The 21,389-nt window shown below is 39.6% G+C and overlaps 2 protein-coding genes across 5 annotated transcripts; both read left to right on the forward strand.

The window, feature by feature from the left end:
* Positions 1–5,842: 5,842 nt before the first annotated feature.
* On the forward strand, positions 5,843–8,830 carry LOC122084087 (arginine decarboxylase-like). Its single transcript, XM_042652130.1, has one exon. The coding sequence runs from the start codon at positions 6,372–6,374 to the stop codon at positions 8,556–8,558; it is 2,187 nt and encodes a 728-aa protein (XP_042508064.1). The 5' UTR covers positions 5,843–6,371; the 3' UTR covers positions 8,559–8,830.
* Positions 8,831–10,899: 2,069 nt separating this feature from the next.
* LOC122083368 (probable 1-acylglycerol-3-phosphate O-acyltransferase) lies at positions 10,900–21,010 on the forward strand. Of its 4 annotated transcripts, XM_042651134.1 has the most exons (9): positions 10,901–11,292; positions 12,032–12,268; positions 13,816–13,862; positions 14,479–14,597; positions 14,700–14,860; positions 16,113–16,222; positions 16,308–16,407; positions 19,501–19,624; positions 20,738–21,010. In XM_042651134.1, exons 1-9 carry the CDS (start codon positions 11,102–11,104, stop codon positions 20,864–20,866), a joined length of 1,218 nt encoding a protein of 405 aa, XP_042507068.1. In that variant the 5' UTR covers positions 10,901–11,101; the 3' UTR covers positions 20,867–21,010. The 4 variants fall into 4 exon arrangements, with proteins under 4 accessions (XP_042507069.1, XP_042507068.1, XP_042507070.1 ...); XM_042651135.1 differs by lacking the exons at positions 19,501–19,624; positions 20,738–21,010 and adding an exon at positions 17,169–17,782 and having other exon boundaries at positions 10,900–11,292; XM_042651136.1 differs by lacking the exon at positions 19,501–19,624.
* Positions 21,011–21,389: the final 379 nt, after the last annotated feature.

A 21,389-nucleotide genomic window follows, 5' to 3' on the forward strand; every position in this document is an offset into this window, starting at 1 on the left:
TCAAAGCAGCCACACACATTTAATTTTGATTTAAAATTTTTTTTGAACAGTTTTACTTTTAATTATAATTATTTCACCGATACAGGATTGAACAGGTATCAATATCAAGCGGCTGTTTTCTTAAAACCATGTCTTGATAATGATAAACACATTATTTTGGGATAATCTTTTGCTGCTGACCTAATAGGGTCAATGGTCACTTATTCCTACACACATTCTTCAACGTTGACTTGTAAACGATAGGGTTTGATTTTACAACCTCCTCCCTTAGACACCAACTCTTCAAACTACCACCACTAGGCTATTGTTGATTTTGGGCACAAGGAAGGTTCTATGGAGGCTCAGATTCAGTGCAGGGTCAGCAAGCCACGCAAATGGCTGTTAAAAGAGCCAAACTCCACCGTTAAGAGAGCCAAACTCCAAAAGGGAAGTGTGAGGATGACATGTGAATTGTGAATAATATATGAGGTCTCAGACTCTTCACTATTCAGAAGAGTCTCAGCCTCTCCAGAGTCAGAAGAGACACAAGCAGTAATGGTGACCTTTGCTTTTATTAGTGGTGGAGGGCTTTTGGTCTTTCATCTGCCGTCACTCAGCCGGTGCCTTCGAAGAACCTACCTAGTTAAATGAGATGCTCCCTTCCTTCTACCTTCTCCTTCTTCAAAGAATGCGGGGTTGTCATCTTTCTCAGTTTCTCGGTTTTTTCATCACAACCTTATCTTGGATCTTCTCTTATCCAGTGGAGAGTCATCTTGCTAGTCGCCTAAAGTTTTAAAACCCTCCCTAGCAAGTTTGGCATAACTGGACTTGACTTTATATGGAAGTAGGAACCCATACTCATGACACCATGGGTTATTTTTGTGAGTGTAGAGAACCCTTGGGAATTAATTGGGTGGGCACATAAGAGAAACACTTAGGCTACATTTGGTAATGTTTTTGTTCTAGAAACGATGTTTTGTGTCAAAAATGAAAATTTCAGTTTCTGTGTCAAAACGTCATTTTTAAACAAAAAAATGGTGTTTGGTGAATCTGTTTCTGTAACAGTTTCAAAACGCAAGTCTTCTCTCCTCTATGTGTGCGAAATTATGAAAAATGAAGAGTTAGGAGGAAAGACAAGTTTATCGGGAACGATTTTACTAAAATCCACCAAATAGTTTTTTTTTTTTTTTTTTTGAAACGAAACTGGGAAGACGGAACAACTATTTGTCTTTTCTTCAATTCTAGTTTCTACTATTATTTTTTCACTTTTCGTTCAAAAAAAAACAGAAATTCGTCTATGATGCATCAAACACTTTATTCCGTTTTTTCGTTCTAATAGAACGAAAAAACTCCAGAAATGTTCCAATAGATTTTGGGTCCAATTTAATATTGTTGTGCCCTATGTTTGTCATCCATTCTTGTTTTAAGAGACCAACACTAACAACATGTTTTTTTTTTTTTTTTTTTTTGACATGTTAAAAGAAGGATAAAAATCTCCCACAATGCTAGTGTACCATCCTCCTCTTATGTAAGTTTATTTATTTATTTATTTATTGTTTTCTCTTTAATTCCCTGACTATGTGTGCATGAGCCTCATGTGGATGATACCATTCATCAATGTATTAATGTGATATGGAAGATTCATCGCTAAGAGAGAGAGAGAGAGAGAGAGAGAGAGTTGAACACGTGAACAACAAAGAGCCTGCATTATAGAGAAAGGGATGACCCTAAACCCTAGATGAGTCCGTTAATACTAAATGAGGATTACAATGATTAATTTCTCAAGTTTATGCCCAAAACTTTGAGATTACAAACGAATGGAAGAAAAACAATAACACTTGAAGAAAATATGAGTTACCTCACACATCAACAATATGCCATAAGCCCCACCTCTAAATAAAACATATTAAATATTTCTCTTCAATTGCTTAGAAAACCAACCGACAAACACAAACTGCAACTTTAGTTACATGATTGATGTAGAACATGAGAGACAGCACGAGACAGTCTCATAAACAAACCGAATTGAATGTGATTTATAACCTCAAGCAGAAAAATTTGCACTTCTTTTCCAAAATCTTCGAACTCTCAAAAATTCCACTAAGTCACTTGGGAGTAAGGTTTGAGAACATGACATCAAGAATGGGATCAGTCAAGGTCGTTATCGATCTGGTTCTACTCTAGATCAGCTAAGATAGGATAGAAATACTTTTACTTTCAATTAAAAAAAAAAATTCATTTTTTAAACTATTTTATCTTTCATCCACTAATTCGTCGATATAATATCGACCAAGAATTAAAATCTATCAAGATCAATTCTAATTTAATCCGACCAATTTTGATCGATTTGATCCGATTCCTCAAACCATGCATGGGAGTACTCAATTTTCCCAAGTGACTTATTGGTAGGGGTGTCAACGGTCCGGGTTGGTGCGGTTTCGGTCTGGTTCCACCAGTTTCTGTGTGACTTTGGAACTGACCGAAACCGACCCATTAAGGATTTATCGGTTTCAGTCCAGTGTTGGCTTCGGTGCGGTTTGGGTTCGGGTTGGTACCGGTTTGGATTTATCTGGTTCATTTCGGTTTGGATCGGTTTTTTAAACCGGTATGGAGCCATTAGGAAACAACCAAATGCTGAACTGCTGAACTTCGATTTCTTAAATTGATTTGTTACCGGATTGGTTTTGGTTTTTGGTCTAGTTTGGATTCGACTTTCCATACAAATGTATACAAAACTATGCAAATTTTGATTTTTTTAATGAATTTTGGAGTGTTTCAATTTCTTACCGGTTTGGTTTCGGTCTCGTTCTGGGTTTTGAGCCGGTTTTGGTTTGGTTTCGGGTTCATCCGGTTTTTGGTGCGGTTCGGTTTGGTTTTGGGGTTGCAATACTCGAAACCAAACCGAACCAATAAGGCTTCGGTTTGGTTCGATCAAGGTTGTTATCGGTTTGGTCCGGCCGATTTTGCTGGTTCGGTTTAGGAATTGACACCCCTACTTATTGGTATCTAAAAACACCACCAAACCAAAGTAGTGTTGTCAACTCGTTTGGCAATTGACTCCACATGAGCTAGACCCAATATGGCCCAACAATTAACATGGGGCTAGAACATGGGCCAACTCCCAACAAACCAATCGTCCAAATGCAAGATCTTACATTAGAGGTCTCAAATCTCAATTCTCAACTTAGATTTCTTATCTTGAGAATGGAATTCAAGCATTGTTATATTTGGTTCTTTATTAGGTGATAAATTGGTTGATGCTGAGATACTTGATATTTGGATATTGATCTTACATCTTATTCATGTCATCTTTTAGGCTGTGTTTGGTAGCCAGGAGAAGAAAAGAAAAGAAAAGAAAATTGTACAAGATTCTGTACGATTTTCTCTTCTTTAAACTTCTCTTTATGTTTGGAACACTTGTAGATGAATAGAAGATTCTCATTTAAAATTTTAAAATCGCCTCGGGAATCTCGTTATTTTCTATCGCCGTCCAAAAAATTATCTCGACTTTTAGACGAGATAACTTGGTTCACGGCGAGAAAACTTACTTTTTTATTCTTCCTCACAACAAATTAGCGTATTCTTCCGGCAAGCACCATATCACTGTGGCAACAATGCACCTCCAGCAAGCAAATGATCGGAGCATGAGAGAGTCTCAAAGGAGGGGAAAAAATAGATTCTAGGGTTGCATATGAGTATATGAGCTTATCTGCAAACCGATACTCTGTTTTGGAAGGAAAGAAAGAGACTGGGGAGGTTTAGGTTTTCTATGGCTCACCCACTTCTGACTGGGAGAATATGCTATGCAATCGGAAGTTTCTGATGAAGCAGAGAAAATCTTCACGTCATCTGTAACCTGCTTGAGAGATTTCTGGAGTAAACAAGACGAACCAAACCCCTGACCCTTCTGAACGCCCTTAGAAAGAAAAGCCCCAATACGACATCCTCTCTGGACCTGAAGGATTCATTGCAAATTGAGCTTTGCTTTAGATTCAACAGATGTGGGTTTTTGTCTTGAGAGGAAAAGTGAAACAGAAGTAGATATCATTCCAAAGCCCAGATTCTAGGCAATTAAATCCCTCTTTACCTCTTTTTTTTCCCTGTCTTGGAAAATCAGAAATGCAGCCCAAAAGCCCCTTTTCAATCTGCTCAATCACTTCTTACTCTTCATATGCAATTGAAGGCTTTGATTCTTCGTTCATCGTGTCCATACTCAAAACCGTTCAAGCCCCACAACAGAATATCAGTTGTTCCATCTTCAGCCATTCCCAATGAAGGTCTCTATGCTTTGGAGATTGTAAATAAGAGAGAGAGAGAGAGATAGAGAAGAGAGAGAGAGAGAGGGCGACAACAGTAGTTGTTCAATGGTTTTTATCCTATTTTTTATTTTTTCTTTTCCTTTCTAATCAAACAACCAAACACAATAAGTGCAATTTTTTCTTTTCTTTTCTCTTCTCTTCTTTTCTTGATTCTTTATTTTTTTTCTTTTCTTTTCTTTTCTTTTCTAGGTTACCAAACACAGCCTTAACTCTCAACTTGATATTTTCCATGTGATAGATTGGTTGATATCGAGATACTTTGTTTGTGTCATAACATTTTTCGTATGTGAGGAAAAATAAGGTTTTTTTATTGTCGTTTCGACTCTGTTTGAATGCAAGTAAAAAGAAGTGAAGAAAAATAAATTTGATTTAAAAAAAAAATAATTATAAATTATTTTATTCCTCTAAAAGATTCTGATTCTATATTCATAAATCTAGATCGGCCATAGAATCAGTGCTTTAATGCTCCAAACTGAGAGATTATGATCTCGATCGGATCAGAAGATCATAATCTGATATATATCACCTAGAATCTCTTTTTGGTAAATCAATCTAGAATTTAAATCAGCCAAAGAATCAGTGCTTTAATGCTACCAACTACACTAGCAGTTTACCTTGGGGGTTTGGATATATTTTGGATTTGGTTCACAACTCACAAAATGTTGCAAATCCGAAACAGCCGTGGAGAGTACGCGTTTTCCACACCGTAGGCCCCACTGCCTCTCCTTGGTGACAGAATCCTCATCCATCGTCCCTATCTGTCAATTAGGACTTTGGGAGTGGTCCACACCTTAATCAGGTCGGTAGGGCCTACCTACAAGCCCCAGTCCACCCTTTTTTTTTTTTTGTCCCATGAAAATGGATTAAAACGGGGTATTTTAGTAATCAGAGATACCCTCTTTAAGCAGTAAAGTAATCTAGACTCCAGTGTCTAGATTTGGCTCTCTCTCTCTCTCTCTCTCTTTCTCTCTCTGGGGGCCCATGAGGAAAAAGACTTTTTATGTGTTAAAAACGGTAACAGAAACCTAAATAAACAACTGTTCTTTCCAGAAAGAAATCCTAAATTTACACGGAAGAACGGTGCCGTTACAAATTTAGAAGCTTCCGTCTCTATCCCTGATCCTTCTTATCCTTCAAAACCTAATCTCTCTCTACTAAAAAAACCTAATCTAAATCAGAGAAAGAGCGCCGCAACTAACCTATTCCCTTCTGGCAAAATCCAGTCCGTTCGTTGTAAGGGCGTCGATCAAAGAAAGTTTTCTTCCCATATTAACCTCTTTTCGTTTTTATCGCCATATTTTCATTTTCTCCGATTCTTTAAAAAGATGGTCACGTTAATACGTTCTTCTTGGGGTGCGTCCGGTCCGGGGAAGTTGAGGAAAGCGACCACTACGTACAGCCACGCGGCATCTCGACGCTGACAAGTAACGGTTCTTCTCGTCAAGAATTTTCCCTTTCTTTTTTCTTTTCTAGGGTTTGAGTTTCTCAAATTTAAAACGGAAAAAGAAAAAGAGAAATTGGAAATAATATATTTCGGGTTTTTGGGCTCTATAAATCCCCTTCCGCTCCCATGCAATTCTCGCACGCCCATTTTTCCGATTCAGAGACGTTCGTAGCATTCCACTGCTATAGATCATCATCTAAACCCTAGCTCTCCCCTCGCTTCGTTAGGTTTCTCCGGTGGCTATCTCGCTTAATTCCGGCGAATTTCCTTTTCGGTTTATGTGTCTTTCCAGTTCTTTGTTCTCTGCGGTCTCGGAGTAGTTGTTTTGTTCTTGATCCAATTTGCTGTACACATTTGATTTCAGGCTTCCTGATCGGCGGCGAAGTTCCCTCCCTCCTTGTTCAGATTTCTTTAGAATTTTGAATCTGTTCTTCTGAGGTTTTGGTGTGGGGATCGCTGAGTTCTGTAGGGGCGAGCTAGGGTTCCTTTCCTTTTTCCCAGTTTTTTACTGCTTCTTTTGGGGGGGTTGCCGGGGCTCCGGCCTCGGCTTTTTCTAAAGCCCCCTTTTTCACATACAAAGATCTATAACCATTGACTTTTTTCTCTAACCCACACAGATCGGGGAAGAGATGCCGGCCTTGGCATGTTGCGTAGATGCTGCTATTTTTCCTCCTGGTTACGCTCTTGCCGGGAATAGCTCTCTTCCCGCACCGGAAAATATTTCCGGTGCACCTCCGACGACAAACACCACCACCATAAGCTCCTCCGCCCTCGACCTCTCTTCCCAATGGTCTCCATCACTGTCTGCCTCTCTCTACAGGATCGATTGTTGGGGCCCGCCGTACTTCTCCGTCAACAACTCCGGTAACATTACTGTCCGGCCTTACGGTGTCGATACCCTCCCTTACCAGCAGATTGATCTCATGAAGGTTGTAAAGAAGGTTTCAGAACCTAAATCCGCTGGTGGATTAGGATTGCAGTTCCCTCTTATCTTACGCTTTCCAGATGTCCTCAAGAACCGTCTCGAATCTCTGCAGTCGGCGTTCGATAATGCGATCCATTCGCAAGGCTACGAATCGCATTACCAGGGAGTTTATCCAGTTAAATGCAACCAGGATCGATTTGTCGTTGAAGACATTGTTTCCTTCGGGTCGTCGTTCCGTTTCGGCCTCGAAGCCGGATCGAAACCGGAGATTCTTCTGGCGATGAGCTGTTTGTGCAGGGGAAACCCCGAGGCTTTTCTTGTCTGTAACGGATACAAAGACTCTGAATACATTTCACTTGCGCTAATTGCCAGGAAGCTTGATCTTAATACGGTGATCGTCATCGAGCAAGAAGAGGAGCTCGATTTGGTGATAGGCATCAGCCGAAAGCTGCTCGTGCGCCCTGTCATCGGTGTACGGGCCAAACTTCGCACAAAGCATTCTGGCCATTTCGGAGGGACTTCTGGAGAGAAAGGAAAGTTTGGTCTGACTACGATTCAGATCTTGCGAGTAGTGAGGAAGCTCGAACAAGCAGGAATGCTGGACTGTCTCCAACTACTGCATTTTCACATTGGGTCTCAGATCCCTTCGACGTCATTGCTAGCAGATGGGGTTGGTGAGGCCGCACAGATCTACTGCGAGCTGGTCCGTCTGGGTGCTGCAATGCGAGTGATCGACATTGGCGGCGGGCTTGGTATTGATTATGATGGATCGCGGTCTACCGATTCCGACCTCTCTGTCGGTTACGGACTTGACGAGTACGCAGCCGCTGTAGTTCAAGCAGTCCGCTGTGTTTGTGACCAGAAATTCGTGAAACATCCAGTGATTTGCAGCGAGAGCGGGCGGGCAATTGTCTCTCATCACTCTGTTTTGATCTTTGAGGCGGTATCTGCTACTGCAGCGGAAAAGCTGCCGATGTCATCTATCGGCGTCGGCCGTCAGTACTTACTGGACGGCTTTACGGAGGATGCTCGAGCGGATTACGGGAACCTGACCGCGGCAGCGGTACGCGGCGAGTCTGAGACCTGTTTGCTGTACGCCGATCAGCTCAAACAACGGTGCGTCAAGCAGTTCAAGGAAGGCTCATTGGGTCTTGAACACCTTGCGGCTGTTGATGGTCTCTGCGACTTTGTCATTAAGGCCTTAGGAGCATCAGATCCAGTCCGCACATATCATGTGAATCTCTCTCTGTTCACTTCGATCCCTGATTACTGGGCAATTGGGCAGATATTCCCAATAGTTCCGATTCATCGACTCGATCAACGGCCAGTAGTGAGGGGGATCCTTTCGGATTTGACATGCGACAGCGATGGGAAGGTAGATAAGTTTATCGGCGGCGAGTCAAGCTTGCCACTGCACGAGTTGGGTGGGGATGGTGGTGGAAACGGTGGAGGATATTTCTTGGGGATGTTCTTGGGCGGGGCTTACGAGGAGGCGCTCGGAGGATTGCACAACCTTTTTGGTGGCCCTAACGTGGTTAGGGTGTCGCAGAGCGATGGACCGCACAGCTTCGCTGTGACGCGAGTGGTGCCGGGGCCGTCGTGTGGGGATGTGCTACGGGCGATGCAGCACGAACCGGAGCTCATGTTCGAGACACTCAAGCACCGTGTAGAGGAGTGCGGACTCGTGGACGAAATGGCCCGTTCTGCGTTGGCGAGCGGCCTTGCCCGCTCCTTCCACGCAATGCCATATCTCACAACAGGGGCTACTTGTGCGATGGCAAACGGTAATTCTTACTATTACTGTGGAGGACATGACAATAACATCAACGAAGACAGCAGGGCGGCTGTTGGCGACGATGAGGCTGAGCAGTGGACCTATTGTTGTGCTTGAGTTGAGTTCAGATGATAATAACCCATCACGCTCCACCACCATCTATGAATGGTATGTTTGTCCAAGGAGGTCGTCTGTGTTTTTTTCAAAGCTTTTCTTTTCTCCTTAACATTTCCGTATAAGGAGAACTAGTCGTCTGTGTTTTTTCTTTTCTCCTATTGTAGTGGAGTCGTGAGTAGTGCCGTATTGGAAGGGGACGAACCGAATCAATATCTGTAAATTCGGAATCTAATTCCCTTCTTATTTTCATAATAATTATCTCTTTATTCTCATTTTCGAATCTTTACCATTGCTGCACTGCGTTGCTCCCCCTTCCCTTCCTTTTTCCTGTTGAGAGCTTTCCGTAACATCTGGATATGAGTTTACCGTTAGTATTGTTGATGGGAAGAACGGAAAAGTGGGAGAAAAAAAAAGTGAAAACTTTCCCAAATTAAGTGGAAGAGTTCTCTAGTACTCCACATGCACATATAAGAATCTGCATGGTGGTTCTAGGGTGCAATTGGAGCTGGGCCAGAATTTTAAAACCCCAGAGTAGACAAACCATAGGTTCTGTTAACTCATCCCAAGCCTAATTCAACCTAAGATTGTGTTGGAATATCGAAGCCCAAACTTAGAATTACCAGGTTCAGCCTAGCCCAGATTTACCATTATTGGGTTGGGCTTGTCTATCATTGATCCTAGCAGAGGCCTAGAAATCTCAACCTCTAGCCTAGTCCGCAAGCTGAAGCTAAGTATAGGCCCTGTTGAGCTCAGGGCAGCGGCAGCCAAGCTCAGGCCCTGATATGGTATGAGTTTAAGTAAATGTTTGAAAAATATATAGAAAAATGAGTAAGCTGGTCCTTACACCTTGGTTAACAGAAGAAAAAAAAATATATGAGAAATTATTCTCCGACCATGAGGCATTGTTACACTGAGTCACAAGTGTTTTTGTTGTTATTTTTTTGAAGATGGAGAGAAAAAAAAAAGAGGAAAAAAAAATTACATTCATGTGAGTGGCATAGAGAACGCCTCATGTTCAGAAACATTTTTTCCTAATAAAATATTTTTAAAAGAGAGAAAAAAAGTACTATATGTGGTGGATCATTTGATTGAATTTCTCTATCAAAAAAAAAAAAAAAAATTTTTTTGATTGAGTTTTATATTTTTGGTAAACAGATGTTTTGATTGAGTTAAATCACCAAATGTGACAAGTAATGCATCCAAGGTGACCCCATCACTCCAAAGGTTAGAATATCAATCACCAATCTAGGTGGGAAAAAATTGTTAGGGAATGATTGAAAGAGTCCTTTCAATTGATACTATTGATCCCTTGGTATATGCTAAAGAATCACGTCCTACTTAACACGACCATTTTTATTTTAGGGAGAGGTTTTTCCATAACATTCGAGTACTATTCGTGCGTATGGAAAGCCCACGTTATGAATTGTGCAATAGAAGGTTTTGATATTTGTGTGTGTGTGTGTGTGTGAGAGAGAGAGGTGGGATCACCCATTTTGTGTGCTAAGAAATTCACACATAGACAGTGTATCGATCATTTTCTCTATCTTTCTATTCATTTCTTGCCTTCCAAACAATTTCCACTCCTAGTATTTTCAATTGACTACATACATGCATCATGCATGGCAGTATTAGTCCGTACATATCAATATCGAACTTGAGATACTGATATTAAGGAGGATATAATGGTTAAAAAAATCAAGGTCTCAATATTTTGAGGGGCAAAAAGCTGTCCAATCATGCTAGATAATTACCTGATACAATTTATAAGGTTGTGTTACAATAACCCCACTCTCAACAATGGGTATGAGTTTGAGTCACTTGGCTGTTACCTCCCCTCTTCTGCCTTTTATAATGTATTTGTTTAAAAAAATATATATATATATATATATATTTAATATAATTTTTTTTTTTTTTTTGATCACTTTTATTGAATGTAAAGTTGTAGTGCAATGGGATCGGATTCGGATCTATAGGTGAGAGGGTAAGAAACGGCAGAGATCACATGATATAACGGAAAGTGTCCATTAGTTTTTTTTTTTTTTTTGCAAGCGACCGCCTTCTTTATTCTTTGAGTCTCTGAGTGCGGACTCTGGACATGTCATGGCAAACGCAAGCAAAGACATTGAATTTCCTTATTCTCTGTATCGCGAGACACTATATTAAACTGTTTAGGTCATTTTTCCCAACATCCGATTCCACGTTCGTAGTCGGTTCTAAGTGATAACCCATTTTGACGGACAGAGATGCAATCGTTCCGCAATGCACTAGACTACCACTGCATCGTCACCGTCATATCATCCCCCACCCTCCCCAACACCCCCAAAAACCAAAAAAAAAAAAAAAAAAAAAAAAAAAAAGTTTGACGCGGGAGAAGTCTCAGCAATGGAGGGCGAATTCTGAGAGGCTGAAACTTCGCATCCCCAAGAGTCAAAAGGCAAGAACCCCTATTCTTTAATCTCTATAGTTTTTGTTTGACCAATCGAACTTGCAGCGCACGTCAATATCTCTCTTTTTGTGCCGATCTGTCTTCGGTGTCAAATGGGATGAGCCGGAGGTGGTCGAGTTCAGTGGCGAGAATGGCGGAGGAGTTTAGCAAGGCTGAGGTGCATGCTACTGCAACATCATCAGCATCGAGATCAAAGAGGAATTGGGCCTGGCCTTCTGTTCTTCGCTGGATCCCAACCTCAACTGACCATATTATCGCTTCTGAGAACCGTCTCCTCTCGTTAGTCAAGTATGATAAACCTTAAATCCTAGCTTTTAATTTTCCTGTGATTCTCTCGTTTGTTAAATTCTCCACGTAGATTCGACCGGATTGAATTCCCAGATGTTCTGAATTTAACTCAATTTGATCTCCTTAAAGGTGTTTCACCCGGTAATTCTCATCCAAAATTATTCCAATTCTCTGGGATTTGGCTAAATTTTGATTTCGTGTTGCTCGTGTTCTTCAATTCCCACTTGTTTCCTAGAAATTAGAAATTTGAATATTTCCATGGTTCTGCTTCCCGCGAATTCTTCTCGTGAGATTTCAAATCAAAATACATGAAGACCATTTGTGCTCTTACAAAGCCCTCATTCTCTGCAGCAGGTGTGCTGCCAGCGACATTTTGCTGGTACTGGCTCTGGCCTCTCCTCCACGCATCTCCTTTCCATCTTCTGAGGGTATCACTCTAGTAAAGGTTGCCCTCTCCGTGGTTCAGTCCTACTCTGACTTGAACCCATATTGATACGAATTGGTAAGGCCGTAAGGGCCTCATTATTATGCCAAAACCCTTAAGCTGATGTAATTGCAAGTGTGGTACTTAACTAATTTTTTTTTTTTTTTTGGGGGGGTGGGGGGGAAGGGGTACATGTGACTAGAAATGCATGCAATCAAAATTGCTATTTGTAAACTATTGTACACTGCATGCCTGCTTTACCATTTATACATTTGGTTTTCTCTTGCTGATCCATTGAATTGAATGGTTTCATAGAACTCCATATGTTCAAGAACAGGTTAACATAGGATCTGGGCCACCGGGGTCTAAGGTCAGGTGGTTTCGTTCTTCGAGTGATGAGCCTAGGTTTATCAATACAGTTACGTTTGACAGTAAGGATGATTCTCCCACACTTGTTATGGTTCACGGTTATGCTGCTTCTCAAGGGTTCTTCTTCCGGAACTTTGATGCTCTTGCTAGTCGTTTCAGGATCATTGCTATTGACCAACTTGGGTGAGTTGATTTCTTCCTGATATTTATTTTCTTTTCTTTATGAATTTTCTGATTCTTATTCTCAAGTTTTTGAAAATGTAATATATTCTGCTCTCTGACCCGCATTCAATGCTCCACTATTGCCTAAGTTGTGGAAATGGAAACTCTTATGTCAAGATGGTCCGTTAATTGTTTCTTCCTTCACTGATTTGTTTATATAATCTAATGGTTCTAGAAGTAGCACAATTCGTCGAATCATTTCAATCTCTTCCACAACTCTTTGTCTCTAATTGCACACAGATGAGATGGTAAAGTGAAATAAACCCAATAAATAAACAAAACTAAACACCGTACTGACCATAAAACAAAGAACTGGAGTACTGAAAATATTGATAATAATAATAAAACAACAAACTGAACTTCTTTGCTCTTCTTTTGCCAAAAAGGAGCTGAGTATGATATTTTATCACTTTCACTGGGTACAGAAAAGCACACAGTTGTACTACATGCTCATACATCTCAAACTTACCAATGCAAAAACTAGGGTCTGGTCAGGCATGAGGTTTCTGAAATCATTGGGCCAAAGCAAAGTCTGAGCAGCAGCCTTGTTCCACATTCCATTGCTCTGAAGCTTGAACAAAGGCTCTGATTCTGCTCCCAGAGTGGCTGAAAAGAGTGGTCTTCCTAATCTATTACAATCATCTAATTATGCAATTCCACATGACCGGGCCAAAGATATAGCTTGTTCTGGGGCAAAGTCGGATGATACAGAAGAAAGGGCGGAACATGTCCCAACTGTTGCGACAGTGGACTAAGAAAGATTACCAGTGTAAATACAATATGAAAGGGTGGCTGAGGCAAGGCCAATGCATCCATATTGACATCCTGATTAAAGAAGGCCCATTTGTAATTCCTAGTTAGAAGGATTACCAGGTTTGTCAAAGTCAGGAAATGTGTTGGAGCTGTGCCCGATACCTTTGGGGTGACATCAGATAGTGTGATGGTTTTCTACTTTCTACGCTCCCACAGCAAACCTCCCCCCCACCCACCCCCCCCAAAAAAAAAAAAAAAAAAAAAAAAAAAAAAAAGAAAAAAAAAAAAGAAGGAAATAATTGTGTTTCATTTAGGTTCTTGAGTCAGCTGGCACCGTACAGTAATTTGGTTACGTGCATGATGTCCTATAAAGAAACATTATGTTAATGACCTTTTTAGGTAATTATATTTTGATTTATATTTTTCAACCATAATTTGCCTTAATATTGGATGGCTATAAGTTTTATGAACTTAAAAAAAGTGTTTGTCTTGGCATCAGTTGCCTCCTCTGGGAATCTATATCCTTACATAGTGTTCCATGGTGCTTTTAACTGCCTTACAAAAATTAATATTTTTGTCTTGTTTGATTGCTTTATTGATTATAGCATTCCCTTCTTTATCACTATTTCTGAAGCATTTCTTGTTGCGTGGACCTGCTCTTTTGTTCCCTTTTTTGTTGTTGTTGTTGTTGTTGTTGTTGTTGTTGAAACACTTAATATACATATTCTTGTTTCTTAATATATTTTTCATTGCAGTTGGGGTGGGTCAAGCAGGCCTGACTTTACATGCAAAAGCACTGAAGGTTAGCTATCGTGAACTTAAGTTAGGACTAGCATGCTGAGTCTTTTCTTTAATTTTTTTTTTCTTTCTAACCAGTAAAATGTGCCATATGCCTCCTGAAGCAACCTAATATGATAAATTTGGAAAGTATAAGACACCATTTTCGTTCATTGCTGTTGCTGATTTTTGGGTTTGGAGAGCATAAAATGCTTTGCTTCTCATCTGAAGAGATCAATTGATCAACCAATCATGTATGATGTTATTTGTTCCATTCTACTTTTCTCCGTTTGTGCCACTAAGAGTCAAACTATAAGAGATATGATGAATTCCTTCAAAACATACTCCTTTCGTCCCGCAAAGACCTTTTTTTCGGAGTTTTTCATGTACCATTTTGTTGTGGAGTCCAAATCTGAAAGATTTTATTTTATTGGTTTTATGTAATAATAAACCATTCTTAAAATGTTCGATTCATAAAACTTGACACTTTTTGTGGGATGGAGTCAATGGAGTGTAGTTATACATGCATCTACTTTCCATGATTGTTTTTTGGGAAATTAAGATTTTATTGGTGTTTTGACATGGTTAATTTCTTCCATGATATTATTTTTTCCTCAATCATGTTTTCATTTTGTAATCAGAAACAGAGGACTGGTTCATTGATTCCTTTGAGGAATGGCGTAAAGCCAAAAATCTCACCAATTTTATTTTACTTGGACATTCTTTCGGTGGATATGTTGCAGCAAAGTATGCCCTTAAGGTGAATATTTTAGTTTTTAATCTACATTTTCTGTAGTCAGATAGAGGGAAAAAAGAAATCATGCCTTTAATCTTATGTTGTGGTAATTTTATTTTGTTATAGCATCCTGAACACATTCAACACCTGATTTTGGTGGGACCTGCTGGATTTTCATCCGAGACAGATGGAAAATCTGAGAGGATGATAAAATTCAGAGCCACTTGGAAAGGAGCTGTTCTAAATCATCTTTGGGAGTCTAACTTTACTCCTCAGAAGGTTGTCCGGTAATTCCCTTTTTTAGTTTTTGTATTTATTGATTCTTAGTTTATCAATGCAAGAGGCTGAGTTTGTGAGTGTGTGTGTGGTTATATTTATTTTCCCAAAAATGCATTTGCATGATTAAACTACTTTAGAAGGTTCTAGAAATGGATTTTCTTTTTTTCCTGTTAAGCAGCATAAAATTATTACGCTTTCGCACAACGCCTTTTCCCATTTTTATCTGTTTCGAAACTGTTTGTGTATTGTACAGGTCAAGTAATGATTTTTGAAAAGTTAATAATAAGTTTATCATTTTCCCCATTTTTTTTCAACCGCATTTCAAAATTTTGATTTGATAAATAAGTGAGGAATCTTTGTTTGGAAAATATGTGGGAAGGAAAAAAACAATTTTACTTTATCCAGCTTAAAATCTGTGATTTTGAAAATGATCAGTCATTGTGGGACAGAGGGAGCACATCTATTATAATGGAAAAAGTGCACTACAATAACCTTTTCTTTAGGGCAACAGTATAATTTGTGAAGATAGTGCTGTGTGAGTTTATGGGCAAAATACATAGAGTGTCAAATACTAAACAAAAACTTATTCTAATCAGAAATTTAAGCATATTGTATGTGAATATCTTAGCTTTGACTCCCAGTTGACTGCAAAGAGGACATAACGTCTCACGTGCTACATTAGCACAACCTGGTAGATGAAGTTGTCACCGATGTTGGCATATTGTCTTGAACTATTTCTAGCCTCATCTTAAAAAAATGTCTGCTCTGTTGTTCCACAAACCTAAGACTACTGCAAAAGGAAGTATGCTTCAGACAATATGCCTTAAACTTCAAAAAGGAGGGGCTGAGAGGTGACTAGGCATCTTTTGGAGAGGCATGGTGAAATCAAAACACCAGATGCATTAATAATTATTTCTATGAACAAATTCTATTATTACAATTGGAAGTTTCTTGCAATTTTCCTGTCAGACATTTAACAATATTAGAAATTCCGTAGCATGAACATGCAGGGTTTATCCGTCATTTGATGCTGTCTACACTTCTGCATGCTGTCCTTCCTCCCCCATCCCCACCCCACCCCCACCCCCACCCCCACCCCCACCCCAAGTTTCCTTCCTGGACATTAAAAGCTGTCCATCATTCCTTCCAAGTATTTGAGTATTTATGTTAATGTATATTTTCAATATTTTAGAAGGGAAAGTCCATTGTTTCCACTGTTTTTCACATATCACATATGATATTCGGTAACTCTATTTGCAGAGGTTTAGGACCCTGGGGTCCAAACTTGGTCCGCCGGTATACAAATGCTAGATTTCGTGTACATTCAACTGGTGATGTGTTGAACGAAGAAGAGTCCAAATTGCTTACAGGTAGGCTTGTTTTTTATCATTATGATTTTTTTGGTTTATTGTATTTTGACTAGTTAGTTTATTGACACTCTTGTTACAATGTAAGATTATGTATACCATACTCTAGCTGCCAAGGCTAGTGGAGAGTTATGCTTGAAGTATATATTTTCCTTTGGAGCACTTGCGCGGCTGCCCCTTCTACACAGGTCAGTATAGGGTAATTTGCTCCATTATTTCATAAACCGAGAACTGAAACTTTTCATTGTTCTTCCCCACCCCCCTTCTTTTCCTGGCTTGAGGTGTGCTGAGTTTTTTTTTCCCAAATTCCCATAGGAGATATTATATGTTGCTCGAATCTTTGGTTCTTATCTTAGATTGTTTCTCCTCAATCCAAGTTTTGGATTTAATTCATCTAGGAAGGATTGGGTGCACATTTTACTTGTAATTATTAGACCATTTTAACCCCAATATATGTTTATTTCTAAGTTGGTGGCTCAGAGCTTGAGTAGATCACAAGAGGAGCTGAGTATAGGATTGCCGGATGGCTTTAAAGCAAGTGCTGATGTTCCAGTTATGTCCTACCTGCATTTCACAGAGAATATCATATTTGCAAGGACCATTGAAAGAAAATTCAGCTCTTAAGGTTTATTCTACGTTTGATTTTTGAAGCTGTTTCTGATGTGAAGACTTATTATAATAAGAGTTCTCTATTCAGAAAATGTTCATAAATTGGAGGATTTTTTATACGACTATGGATGTAGAGATGGGTGCACATCCCTCTTACTGGTGGATGCCACTCAAAGGGCCAGCTATAGATGCTTTTTATTTCAGATGCAAGTGATCGAAAGGTCATGGAAGGGTTTCTATTTATTTAGGCCTCTAATATGGTAGTTTAGTTGAGAGCACTTAGCCATTCCCCCTATTTATTAATGTCCACTTCTTGTATGCTCACTTCTATAATCTGAAGATGGATTGGAGCAGTTTGTGGTGGTGTTGCTTTTGGTGGGTTATCATCATTCAAACAACTATCGCCTTGTGGATTGGAGGTTGACTTGTAATCCTGAGGTGAAAGGGGTGGTGTTTCTTTCAGTCCTTGCGTCAATATAAGGCCCATTCCTGGCATGTGGCACAATGTCTTGGTAAGGAGAAGATTCCTTGTGCAAATTAGCAATGGTAAATAAGAACCTCCTTGGGCTTAGGGAGCGTTGCTGCCAGTTGAGTTATGGAGTGAGCTCCAGGCAAGGGTCTTGAAGGTTTTGACTGGTCTTGATATTTTTTGGATTTAAGGTTGCAGTCACATTTTGGCTTAATGGTGTAAGAAGAATCCTTCATGCACTATTTTCCTGTACTTATATGTTCAGCCAGCATGCGACAAGGCCAGATTCTGAACTCTTATGATTGTATGGGCGATGAACTGGTATATTGTTGTCAAAACTCAGTCTAAGTTTTACTGATTAGGAGATTGCTGGTCTTTTGCAGTGATTGAGTAGACAATTTTTTGGTGACCAGGGGGAAGTGGCCACTTTTAGGCTCTTAATACCCTTACTCTTGAATATATGAACTTATCACTTGGAATGCCTAGTGTGGTTTTGCTGTGCAACAATTTCCTTGCTGAACATCATCCTCTTTGATCAAGTTTTGGATTCTCACCTTTTCTTTTTCTTTTTTTTCTTGAATAAAACCTTACCTTATCAAAGAAAAAAAAAAAAAAAAAAAAAAAAAAAAACTTTTGCTTGATTAATCAAGTTTCCTTCTTGGTTGGAAGCCCTTGCTTTGAAGATTATTTGTGATGTAGAATCGCGGCTGAACCGAGTTGACCTTTCGGCAATCTTGACCGAGACGAACCGGGTCCGGTTGGATTTTTGAGTTTAGTAGAATCTTTTAGGATTTATTTTATTTGGGAAAGATTTAGTTATTTTATTTTGGAGGATATTTCTTGCAATCTTTTATTTTTGTAGTTGTTATACAAGTAGGGAGTTACCGATTCGAATTTTGTTTAGTTTCTAATTTTTTTAGTCTTTAGTTTCTAATTTTATTAGTCTAACTTTCAGGAGATATTAGGAGATTTTACTTCTATTTCAGTTTAGTTTTTAATTAGTAAGCTTTAATTTCAGTTTGGTATAAAAAGGCATGTAATCCAACTTGTGAAAGGGGATGTTTTTTGAAGAATGAATGGTTATTGTGCCGGGTAGGTACTATAGCAATGGTTGTGTGACCTTTTCTCCCTCCCCCCCTTGTGCGATCTCTAATTCTCTCTCTCTCTCTCTCTTCCTTTTCTTTCCTTCTTCTTCTTCTTCTTTTTTTTTTTCTTTTATCCTCCAAAATAAAATAACTAAATCTTTCCCAAATAAAATAAAGCCTAAAAGATCCTACTAAACTCAAAAATCCAACCGGACCCGGTTCATCTCGGTCAAGATTGCCGAAAGGGTCAACTCGGTTCAGCCTCGATTCTACATCAATTTGAGGTTTTCAAATTTATTCTTGAAGCATATTCCCCTGTTCTTACCATCTACTTGATTAAGGAAGCCACGAACTATTATGTGATTTGGACGCAGGGAACTGTTGTACTTGCTCCCATTTTTCCAAAACTTTTTTGCACGTGATGTTTTGGAAAAACACACAAAATTCTAGAGTCAAGCAGCTACTTGGAACCTTTGTTCTTGCTTGCTCTGATTCCATTGGGATGACATTGTTGTTGAATTTCTTTTCACAATCTTCTAACGGATGATAAATCCGCCTCCCAAAGTGCGATTTTCCTATGCTATAATGGATCACCCATATAAAAAGTTGGAAGTGTGACACAACATTGACAGCTACCCATTCTTCTAGTAAATTTTTTAGGTCCTTTCACAAAAGGAGCCCATTAGTGTCTTTTTTTTTTTTTTTTTTTTGGGGGGGGGGGGGGGGGGGTGTGGTGTGGTGTGGGGTGGGGTGGGGTGGGGGGGAGATATTCTATGTAGAATAAACAACATATTGCCATCAGGTTTCAAAGAAGCACAAAAGTCTTGTAGGAAGAAGCTATACCCCAGACGATTGGGGGACTACTCAAGAACTGGACACAATCAGTAACCTTGTAGGATGACCACTCTACTACTGATCTTAAAAGGTGATTGCAGTAAATTTGTGATGGGCATGAATATTGTACGAAAAGGGTGTAATTCCCCCCCCCCCTTTTTGGTTGAGAGAACCTGGAAGTTGGAATCCGACACTTTTTCCTTTTACTTTCTCTATCAAGCAATTCAATGGCTGTTTTTAAGATATTAATGTCGCATCTTTCTCTTGATATCTCTCTGGCGCAGTGCATCAGAGTGGAAAGTGCCGACCACCTTCATCTATGGCATTGATGATTGGATGAATTACCAAGGGGCTCAGAAAGCTCGTGAGGATATGAAGGTCCCATGTGAAATCTTAAGGGTTCCTGAGGTCTCTTTCTCTCTCTCTCTCTCTCTCTCTCTCTCTCTCTCTCTCTCTCATACACACACACACACAAAACAATTCACTCTCCCACACATCCATCCTCATCCCCACCCCCAATCCTAACCCTGCTCACATACAAGCTGAGTCAAACAATCAATTCCTCCCTCCCCCCCCAAAAAAAACAACAGCACGACTATGATATTTGGAGGATACTTCTTTTACCTTTTCTCATAAAGCTGGGTATATTTGCTGGCTCTGAGAATCAGCCTTAAAACTTTCCTGACCCATCAAAAATCATTTCAACCTGACATCATCTTCATTTTTTTCTTGCTCTTTTTCTAGCATCACAATAGTCATGTTTTATAATCTCTTTTTTTTTTTTTTTTGGGCGGGGGTGGTGGGAGGGGGTGCTCATGATATATTTTGATGTTAGGATTAGCCAACCATATCTAGGTACTTTTGCCATATGGCAACTAAGTTGACTTTTACACGGGGGGACTTTGGTTCATTTTATCTTGTACTTTTTTGCCAGTTTTCAGGCCTCATTGGATTCTTCAGCCTGTCAGACTTCATGTGCCAAAATATGGAGGGGGTGTTTATTGCTTTAAATAGAGTTGAATGGAAACTAATTGGAAGAGGCTTTGTTGAGTTGTACCAAACTTTTGAAGAGGGAAAAGTTATCCAAAATGGTGTATCTTGACAATTTGTCATGGGGGCTCAAATATATGCTGTCGTGTTTCAAATTGGATGGGACCCAAATTTTGTAGATAAGTAGACTGCGATGTCTTTTACCTACATGTTAAGTTTGAGCCCACATATAGTTTGAAAATTTGGCCGAACAACAATTTGAAATGTCACATGAGAAATTCCATCACCAATGGCTATCATTGTGCTCGGACGGTTAGGAAAAAATGAATGCCATTTTGGGCCATCAACATATAAGGGCAGGGGAGTAGTGATGACCTCTAAATGACATTGGTCCTACATATACTGTGAAAACATCTACTGGGACAAGGACATATGTTTCATATCATTGAGCCTAGTAGTCTTTTATCTTATCTTTGGGTGCAAAATAATGTCCTTTCATTACACTAATGGATGAATTTCCCATCTTGGCAGGCTGGTCACTTTGCTTTCATAGACAACCCAGCATGTTTCCATTCGACTCTCTTTTATGCTTGCCGCAGATTGTTTCTTCCATCAGATGCTCATTATGAATCTGTTCCTGAAGGCATAATTTCTGCTTGAATACATGTGCTTTTGTTATATTTTGTTTTTTCATTTTTCACTCCCACCTCCTCCCATTGATGCATCAAAAGGTAGAATTGTATTGATCATTATTTTTGTATATTTATGTGATTGTAACTTAATTGTATAGCATCTCTATATCTACTTTGAAAATGTCTTCATGGCATCCCTAGTGTTGATCCCTGTTAGAGAAAGAAACAGGGTTTTAATAAGCCAAATCAGAATCCGGATTGGCCAGATTCTGCCCTATGCTAGAATTTGGGCTTTGAGGAGGTTATTGAAATCTATTTTAATCAAGAGGAACTGATAACTCAATAATATGGGGAAAGTAGGGGTTGTGAAATGACAACTGTACCCCTGGTCTATGCCTCTCTGTACTCTCAATGGTCGAGAAAACTTAATTAATTCCCAATAATATAGCAAGGGGAAAATGAAGGTTCCTTCGTCCCGGAGATGCGGTTTTGCCGGGAAAACCTCGCCGGTCTCCTGCTTCGGGATTTGTCATCTATGGCTTCCGATTTCC

This window comes from Macadamia integrifolia, chromosome 7, assembly GCF_013358625.1.
Source record: "Macadamia integrifolia cultivar HAES 741 chromosome 7, SCU_Mint_v3, whole genome shotgun sequence".
Classification (NCBI taxonomy): domain Eukaryota; kingdom Viridiplantae; phylum Streptophyta; class Magnoliopsida; order Proteales; family Proteaceae; genus Macadamia; species Macadamia integrifolia.

What these genes read in the sequence shown, in the direction of transcription:
- LOC122084087 (XM_042652130.1), top strand. Translation starts at nt 6,372, where the DNA reads ATGCCGGCCTTGGCATGTTGCGTAGATGCTGCTATTTTTCCTCCTGGT.
- LOC122083368 (XM_042651134.1), top strand. Translation starts at nt 11,102, where the DNA reads ATGAGCCGGAGGTGGTCGAGTTCAGTGGCGAGAATGGCGGAGGAGTTT. An exon ending in CAGCAAAGTATGCCCTTAAG is followed by an intron (nt 14,598 to 14,699) that starts GTGAATATTTTA and finishes ATTTTGTTATAG; the next exon opens with CATCCTGAACACATTCAACA. An exon ending in CGGCTGCCCCTTCTACACAG is followed by an intron (nt 16,408 to 19,500) that starts GTCAGTATAGGG and finishes TCTCTGGCGCAG; the next exon opens with TGCATCAGAGTGGAAAGTGC.